Raw genomic sequence first — 9,656 nt, 5'->3', positions numbered from 1 at the left:
TGAGCTCATCTCATGCGTGAGAGGCCTGGCACAGGCCCAGCCCTGACTGGAAGGTACCAAGGGGAACCAGGCTGACATACCATCATACTGATCCCCACGGCAGCCTGGGCCCCAGCCCTGAGCCCATCTGAGAGGTTTTCAGTCACTGAGCGCCCCAGAAGTGCTGTGTCCGAGGAGAGGCGGTTAATCAATTCTCCTGTGCGGGTCTTGTCAAAGAAAGCAACTTCCTGCCTCAGAATGGAGGAGAATAATGAAGTTCTCAACCTATTCACAATGCGCTGACCTGCAAAAGCAAACAAAAACGGGCTCACGTTGGGTACTGTCATCTGTTACCATGAAGGGGCAGCCACCTGCTATGTGTCAACTTGGCCTGGTGTAACCCTGCTGAGCACTGTGTCCCATTGGTGGGAAGAGACTAACTCAAGCCCTGGCGTAACAGTCATGCATTAGTAACAAACACTACTTTTCTCCTAGTAACCACAGACTGCGGGCACTAAGGGGAGGATACAGGGATAAAGTAAATATAACGTGATAAGAGATTTTTTAAATTACTATTTACAAAAAAGTTATATTAACTTCCAAAAGCTCATTTTGTTCCTCCCTGGCAACCCTGTTCTGTATTGAACCTTCAGTTGGCAGGAACTGGTTAATTATCCACAGAGTATTTTATTAGCTAAATGGGGAGCTACACACTTCCAGTGGGTCTCCTGGGCTCTCTCATTATTGTGATGGTTACTGGCCTGTAACCACGAGGCCTCTCACAGAAATACTGTCAAAGTTACCATCCCAGCTCCTTGAAGCTCCTTGAAGCTGGGATGGTAACTGAATCTGAAGCTCCTCGAAGAAGGCTTGGAAGTCCAGCCTCATGGCCAAGGGCCTTGCTCTCAAACCTCCCATAAGACATATATGGCAATTTCCCTTACTGCTCAACTCCAATCACGTAAAACACGAGTTAAGAAAGAGTACTTGACCTAAAACAATCCATAACCCCAACGTCTGGCCAAACGTTGGGATCTGTCCCCACTTGATGCGATGTTGGGAAGAGAGGGAGAGAATGGGGCCTCGAGTACATGAACTTTGAGGCCTGAACCCACCCACAGGATTCCCCTATGTGTTCTTTAGGATGACTTGCTCCCTTGACATGAGAGACTGTTACCTGAAGTTTGCATGAGGTAGACACGGATGGCGTTGGCAGCAGCACCACACAGAAACACGCCGCTGAGCCCAAGGCAGAGGCGGGTCAGGTTGGTGCTGTAGTCCACAGTGGGGTTGGTATAGATGACATCAATGATCTTCCCCAAGAAGAAAGGGGCGGACATAGTGATGACACTGGACATGGCCAGAAATCCAACCGCAGCTGGAAAACACGAGCACACGCTCACACTCAGGGTGCTGAGGCCAGGAGGCTTCCCTTCCACGTGAGCTGTTTTCAGAGTGTGTGTGTCAATCTTGGGTGCTAGCACTTCCCTCCCTTTCACTCCTGGACCCCCGAGCCCAGGGAGGAACCAAATGGATCCAAGGTATGGGCAAGCAAGGGACTGTATTAAGTAAGCAATTGTGCCCAGCCAGAGAAGACAGCTTTCCGATCTGGTCATGATTTCCTCACCAGGAAATACTGAGAGCCAACCACTGAGCCCCGTCCTGGTCTCCCTCCCTGGCTCTTGATCTTGGTGTTCATCTTAGCTCACGTTTCTCCTCCATTCGTGCTGTACAGTGTTATCCCTTGGCATCTACCTGTACTGTAGTGTTAAGATCAAGCTGTCCAAGTAAAGCCCTTGAAGACGTCTAGCATTTCGAAATACTCTGAATAAACTTGGAGGAAAGCAGTTTCAGGGATCTACTACACATGTAATATGTTCCTTCTTAATATTATTGCTTTGGGGAATATCAGCATGATATGAAAATAAATATGAATACAACTGTTCATAAACCTAACGAACAAAGGTGAATCTTATCAGAAAGAAAAATATTAAGAAAAATCCAATTAAAAATAACACATATTACAGATAACTGCATTCATAAGAGGAATGCCCTTTTTTTTTTTTTTGAGATAGAGCCTTACTCTGTTGCCCCAAATAGAGTGCAGTGGCATGATCCTAGCTCACTGTAACCTCAAGCTCCTGGGCTCAAGCCATCCTCCTGCCTCAGCCTCCCAAGCAGCTGGGACTACAGGTACATATCACCATGCCTAGCTAATTTTTCTATTTTTTGTAGAGATGGGGCCCAGGCTGGTCTCAAACTCCTGGCCTCAAGGGATCCTCTTTCCTTGGTCTTCCAAACTGCTGGGATTACGGGCATGAGCCACTGCACCCAGCCCACTTGTTGGTTTTTCAAGTTTATGTAAGCACAGAACATCTCTGGAAGATTAATAACAAACAGGTACCACAGGTTCCTTCTAAGAATGGCATTGGGTGACTGGGGGCAGGGTGAAAGGGAGGCTTCCTTTCCACTGGGGCCCTTTGGAGTTTGGTGCTATGTGTATATATTACCCATGAGAAACCTATTAGGAACCTGGCTGGTCCCCCCAGTACAGAGTCCATGGCAAGGCTCCCAGGTGGGCACAACATGGAGTGAGCCCAAGGAGATGGAAGTTCCTAACACTCTGCAAACAGCAACTACTTCTCTGTTTGTGGTGTGGTTACTCCTAACACTTCAGTTAAAGGTATTACTTTTATAAAACCTTAAGAGTACAGAACAAACTCAGTGCCAACAGGACATTGAGCTGACAGAGCTCTGGGAGAAATGCGAGCCTTTTAAGGGGGGAACATTTTGAACAATCACTCTCACTCCTCCTTTAATATCTCCTCCCCTAAAAGGCCTGCTCTGACCACCTCACTTAAAATACAGATGATACCCTATACTCCCTCTTCACTTGTCTTCTAGACCCTCCCACCTCCCAGCATTCTAAATATTTCACTTGTTTATTGTTACTGTCTGTCTCATCTCTCCATTAGGACATAAAAGATTTTGGTCTGATATGTCACTGATTGCCTACAGTGACAGGCACATAGGAAGAGCTCAATCAATATTTGTTGAATGAATAAATGAACAATTTGAACTTTGGTAAAGGAGGCTGAAAAGTCTATCAGACCAAAGATCTTCAATAACCTAAACAGGAGTGTAAGATCTGGCAGCTAGGAAAGTGCATGTGTCTGGCTCAAAACTCCATAATCACAACCTAACTGAATGATATAAACCTGGCCAAGGGTCATTTCATTGCTACAAAGCACCATGCTCCTATGACAGTCTCCAAGCAGGACCGAAAGTCCTAAGGGAAAGGACAGTGTCTAACTCGAGGTTCTGCACAACTCAGCCACGATGAACTGGCAGCTCCAGCAGGAGTCTTTCTGGCAAACTCAGGATGCAGCAGAAAATTCTGTTTTTGTCCTTCATCAGTAGTTAATCTCTCTAGTCTATTCTTTTACCTTGGCAAATACTCCTGAAAAGTGCCATAAGGTCCATTTCTCCCCTCCTCCTCTAGTTTTCTAAATCAAAGCTGTGTCTCCACATAAGAATCTGCACATCACACATGAAATTCCCCATGATTCTGATTCTGAGTCGGTTCTTACACAGTAATGATGCTGATTACAAGGAGGAAGGAATTTAGATGAATCCAAACTCCTTCCAGGATACCCTCTTCACAGTTTTACTTTTTAATAAAAAAAAAAAATTGTCAGCTTGTTTTATTGCCATTTGTCTCTTTTTCCAATTTGAATGTTAAAAACAAAGTAAAAGAATTTTTCAGTTTTTGGTTAGCTGGATTCTTGTTAATCAAGGTTTTACTGCATATCACTGTCTTCTGATATTAATGAATAATTCAGACTTACGCCATAAGCATTATTTCAGATTCCATACCAAAACCCAGACACAAGTGTACCGCAGCTCTTCTGAAGTTCTCCTGTACCTTTTCGCCAAGATTAAGCCTCTTGGCTTGTCCCCACCCAGCCTGTAACTTCCACTGTTATCTCTTGGCAGGTATCTTCAGCTATGTTACCCTCATTCTACTGAACAATGGCATTCAAAGATGAAAAGAAATATCCTTCAAAAGAAAGGGAACAAAAATCTAAAATGCAGGTAAAAGGGCTGTGGGAGATATTTAGCTCACGGAAAGAGGACAGAGGTTTGGGGGTTGGCAGAGGAAGTCGTACAGTGTGCCTACCATCTGCCAATTGCTGAACATAGGACCCATCTGGCTGTAATAGGTACAGCTATCCCCAGTGTACTCCAGGACTAAAAAGGTAGCACCTAAAATGAGTCCCCCCCACCATCTGAAGCATCTGATATCCCCCAACAATCCTGATTATTTCAGAGAAGAAACACAAGCATGGAGAACTGAAGGAACCTGCCCAAAGTCTCCCAGTCCACATAATACAGGACCACGTTCTGGACAAAGCCTGTCCTCCTAATCTTCCCACAGGCCAAGCAGAAGCAGCAGCATAGGCCTAACCTGGGGTCAGGGCAGGCCAGGGAGCAGAAAGGCTGGTGGGATATAGCAGGAGCGGAGACCTTGTGGGTACAGAGGAAGGAGTGCTGAGAAATAGTTTCCATAATATAAAACAGAAAATAAGGACTTTGTGGCAAGACAGGCTTAAAAGTGTTTTATGTTGGGGACTGATAGATTTACATTTTTAAAGGACCTACCCTGGCTGCAGAGCAAAAAGAGAGGCCAGCACAACCGCAGGTGGGGAAATAGAAAGCTGTTCTGGTACCCTGGAGTGAACTAGGTTGGGGGCAGAAGGATAAAGGACGGTGAGAAGGATTGGAGATATTTTTCCTCTTTCTTTTGGATTGGGCCTTACTCTGTCACCCAGGCTGGAGGGTAGTAGTACAATCATTGCTCACTGCAGCCTTGAACTCCTGGGCTGAAGTGATCCTCCTGCCTGTTTCCCAAATAGCTGGGATTACAGGCGTGCACCACCACGCTCAGCTAATTTTTCTACTTTTTTTTGTTGAGATGGGGTCTCCCTACATTACTTAGGCTGGTCTTGAACTCCTGGCCTCAAGTGATCCTCCTGCCTTGGTCTTCCAAAGTGCTGGGATTACAGGTGTGAACCACCATGTCTGCCCGGGATTGGAGATATTTTTAAGAATCTGACTCTGGTTCTTGAACTCTAGACACGATGACTGGTTGGATTTAGGCAGCAGGTTAGGAGGTCTGGTTCTGAAGTTGGGTCTGACAGGATCAGAACCCTAGTTCTGCCACCTAGCTATTTAACCTTGTGTGAGTCAATCTACCTCTCTGTGCCTCAGTTTCCCCATCTGTAAAATGGCAATAAAAATAATACCTCCCTTATGGAATTGTTGTGAGGAGTAAGTTAGACACATATGTGAAGCATCTGGCATAGTGCCCTGTATTGAATAAATAAGGAATAAAAGCAGTATTTTTATTACTACTCTCATCACACAAGAATGGCCTGTGTCTCTGGCCTGGGCCAAAGGATCACACAGCAGTCCCCCTTGCTGAGACAAGGGACAAAGGACAAAAGGTAGCTTTGGGGAGGAAGGTAACTGGCTTTTTAGATGTGTTGGGTTTGGGGGATTCTGGGAGACACTTCCACAGATGCAGGTGGGCATGACAAGGAACACAGGAGTGGAGGGTGTGTGGGAGATGGCGGCTGAGTGAAGGGACCCAGCATCTGAGCTGGACAGGAAAGGAAGGGAGGACATGAGGGGCTGACAGATGAGAAGAGACCAGAGGAGGAAACTCAAGAGAGTTCAGGAGACTCCTCAGGTTCATGGAGTGATCTGGAGAACAAAGATCCGAGTAGCCATGTGTCTGGTAAAAGGCCAGACATCCTCTGCCCACGCTGTCAGCATTCCCTGCAGAGTTAGGGGTACCCGCCCCATGAACCCAGGGGGGCTTGCCTTGGACTGCAGCACTGTCCAACACACATATGATGGGAGCCACCTATATAATTTTAAAAAACTTTCTTGTTGTGCTACATGAAAAATTTTTTTCTAATTGTCATGTTAAAAAAATATGTAAAATTAATTTTAATTACATTTTATTTGACCCAGTAGATCCAAAATATAATCCGCATGTAATCAACATAAAAATTAGTAAGATAGTTTACATTTTTGCCCTACTGTCTTTTCAGAATCTGATGTGTATTTTACGCTTCGGTCAATTCCAATCAGCCACGTTTCATGGCACAGCTATAGAATGTGAATGTTTTCTCTGAAATGAAGTACTTCCGCAGCACACAAACATAGCTTTCCATAGCTCTGGAACAGTCCCAATTTCAAAGGCTTATCCTCCCTGTCCCACAGTGCAGACCTCTGTCCTGACTGGGGAACAGCCACTCTAAGCACTCCTAGTCTTCCTGCGCACTGTGCCCACTGGTGTTGCCACTCTATTCACTGTCGTCACTTCATGGTCCACCGTCATAAAGCAGAACTACAAACTCAGCAAAAGCTGCTGGCAGGCTTCAGGTTCTAAGAGTGGTCGTGATCTCAAACCACACAACCCTTATCAGTATCTGAAGTGAGAGGAGCCCCCCCAAGTCCTCCACAGGGGAACACGCTGGGGAGAAGGGGGTAGGTGTGTACTGCCCACAGTCTAACTAGGAACCTGCCCAGGCAGAGTGGGGCAAGCATGCTGCCCCCACCGGCCTACTACACAAAGAACCTCTAGGCAGTAGCTGTGCTCTAATCTCACAGTACCCTTAAGGGCCTACTCCTAAGACCCTGCCCTGAACGCAGCAAGATGGCTAGAGCCCTCAGGCCTCCTCTATCTCCCAGGAACAGCAAGAGGGCTGGATGAAGTACAGCTTATCCCATCAGTCCACCACCAGCTCCTCCTTAAGCTCCTGCATCTTTTAAAAAGATTCCTTCTGGCCAAAGTGATAAGATGAAGAGTTATCAGTGAAAAAAGACTCTAGGGCCACAGCTGTAGGAAGATAGCTGCAAATTCTTGCCCAAAGTGAAAAAGGGGGGAGAGGATTGGGGACAACAAAGGGACAGGTTAGAAGACAGCAGTTCCTTTAGAAGAAGAATGGAAATAATGCTAAGGCTGCTCTCAGCTTACATGTGTAAAGATTTCAAATGGTAGACTCTGTGTTTAAAAAGTTTCTGGTATCAAAGTTTTCTGGTCATGGTCTAAATGGGCATACTCAGAAAACTGCTGAAGACAGATGGAAGCATTATAATTCAAATGAAAAGCTGTGTGTTTGAAAAAGGATTTTGTACTTGGTTTTTCTAAACATTAACAAGTTAACATTGGAATTCCTTCTCTTCAACTCTTTTTTGGTCTCTTAAAAACACACACAAACACACACACACACACACACACACACACGCAACTGTTCTTCATATCTGGCACTTTAAAGAGATGTGCCAACATCTGAGGCTGCTCTTAGGAAGATAAATTACAAATTAACAATGACCCCCTAACTCCCTCTTAAAACACACAAATGCCAATGTCCACATTGACTTTTATATATATATATATATATATATATATTGACTTCTGAGGAAATCATATGCCCTAATAAGGGCTTTTCATCAGATTTCCTCTACAATATGCATTTATTATCTGTTTAAAAAGAAAAAAAAAATTACTGTGCCAACCCTAGGCTTATTTCCTCAAATTATATATTCAAATTTTTCAATTTGGCAGAACAAAATAGCTCCTCTTCTTAAAATAAAAAGAGGTAGAAGTCTGGTGCAGTGGTACACACCTGTAGTCCCAGCTACTGGGGAGGCTAAAGCGGGAGGATCGCTTAGGCGAGGAGTTCAAGATCAGCCTGGGCAACTTAGCAAGACCCCCATCTTAAACAAAATAAAAAGAAGAGGCACAGACCTGCCTTGTTTAAGGTTGTCCCCACAACATACCAGCATGGCAGGACATGTGATGACAGGGACAATGGTCACAGGATAGACAGTACTGGGCACATGCAGGCACCTGAACAACCTTCTTGACATCTAATATTTCAGAAACAAAAGTGGATTTTCTTATACTTACTGAGGCACACACAGGAGTGGTGGGCATACCCTATAGTGCTTAAGGCCTCTAAAGGCCTCTATCTGGGCTTGGAGGTGTGGTCATTTTTTCCATCACTTAAGGCACTCTGAGTCCCTGCTCTGTGCCACAAACATGCTAAGAACTGGAGACAGAAAGATGAATCGGACACAGCTCCTGTCTCAAGCAGCTCACAGTCCAGTGAGATCGCCTAGTCTCCACTTTTAAAAGAAGAAAAGATCTTTTACATACAAATCTACACTCGCCTGGGTGCAGTGGCTCACATCTGTAATCCTAGCACCTTGGGAGGCTGAGATGGGAGGATCTCTTGAGGTCATGAGTTCAAGACCAGCCTGGGCCACAGAGCAAGAGCCTGTTTCCAAAACAAGCAAACAAAAAACCAACTGAACAATGAAATAATTCTCTCTAAGATACCAAGAAGCCTGCTAAGCTTCCATTGTCAGTGGCAGATGAAACCTTGCCACCCTAACTGCTCTCCACCTGGCACACCTACTCTAAACCCCCAATCACTCTCTAAAGCAATGGATTTGTTCTGGTGTTGCACCTGACAACCTCAAAGGCCCTCTTCCAAAGCCCTTTCATTATAGTTGAAGGTTTATCTTTAGTCATGTGACTACCTCATTGATGTTTCTCCCCACTAAGCTGGAAGCCCCGGCAGGAGCAGGAACCATGTCTTTTTCTGCCAATGTAACCCCAGGCCCAGCACATAATGAGGGCTCCACAAATTTCTATAGAAGAGAAGAAAATTTAGAGAAATCTCAAAAACTTTTAGATCTTACAAGCCCCTTGCACAGAAACATTCTTCCAATTATGGCTAAAAATGAGGAGCTATAAAAAAATTGTTGTTTATTTGAATTTTGTTTCTAAAAACATGCATTTGGATTTCTTTTAAAAATTATTCAATTACGATTTAGTTGGGTTATGACCTACAGTTTCTCAGAGCTTCTATAGTTTTCAGATCACTGACTGGCCAGTGTTGGCTTTTCTGGACAGAGTGCAGTTAACTTCCTGCTTACCATTCAGAAAGTCAGTAGCACTTAGACTTGTCTAGATTGTTTTGCTTTGCGTTGTAAAAGTATTGTTCACTGCTTGATAAGCTTGCCTAAAGCAAAGTTTTAATGCGGTTTTAATACAGTGAAAATGCGTAACAACAAAATAGGCATATTTTTGGCTAGAATTTTTTAAAAGGAAAAAAAAACCCATCTCGTTCTGAGAATGCTCCCACTAAGTTGGTGGCAGAACAGACCCAAAGATTCCAATAATGAGCTACTGCTCCATTTGTATAATGCGTGTCAGCAAGAAAACAAACACACAACAAATCTTCCAACAAGTCCCCAGCTAACCTGAAATCTTGACAATGCTACTCTGAGGTGAGCTCCCTAGCCAGCACTTAGGGTCGGAAGTTCCTGTAAAGCCATCCCACCCCTCCTCCGGGGTTACGAGTGGCCCGAGGAGTGCGGCGGTGACAGGCTCCGCGACAGTGTCCCCTCTCGGCAGGCCCAGACTCCGTGCGCGGTGAAGCGAGCAGCCGGGCGGAGGGAAGGAGGGTCGGGCGGAGGGAAGGAGGGCCGAGCGGGAGGGGAGGGCCCTACCTGCTAGCCTCCGGCGCTCTGGGTAAGCCAGCCCCAGGAGTTTCCGGGCCTCTGAGAGTCCGGCCGCCGCGGGGCGCAGCCGC

The 9,656-nt window shown here is 45.4% G+C and overlaps 1 protein-coding gene across 1 annotated transcript in view; it reads right to left on the bottom strand.

Annotated features, from left to right (window-relative positions):
* Positions 1-9,655, bottom strand: part of ABCB10 (ATP-binding cassette, sub-family B (MDR/TAP), member 10) — a gene marked incomplete at its 5' end in the record, with an annotated part of 31,162 nt that extends 21,507 nt beyond the window's left edge. The window contains 3 exons of the mRNA XM_012660161.1: positions 81-283; positions 1,157-1,357; positions 9,574-9,655. Of these exons, the coding sequence (XP_012515615.1) occupies positions 81-283; positions 1,157-1,357; positions 9,574-9,655 (486 nt within the window). The remainder of the gene's footprint in view (positions 1-80; positions 284-1,156; positions 1,358-9,573) is intronic.
* Between the last annotated feature and the right edge of the window lies 1 nt (position 9,656).

Source organism: Propithecus coquereli, unplaced genomic scaffold (genome assembly GCF_000956105.1).
Source record: "Propithecus coquereli isolate 6110/MARCELLA unplaced genomic scaffold, Pcoq_1.0 Scaffold66, whole genome shotgun sequence".
NCBI classification, from domain to species: domain Eukaryota; kingdom Metazoa; phylum Chordata; class Mammalia; order Primates; family Indriidae; genus Propithecus; species Propithecus coquereli.
The sequence above is the reverse complement of the archived record's forward strand: the minus strand, read 5'-3'. Positions and strand labels throughout refer to the sequence as shown.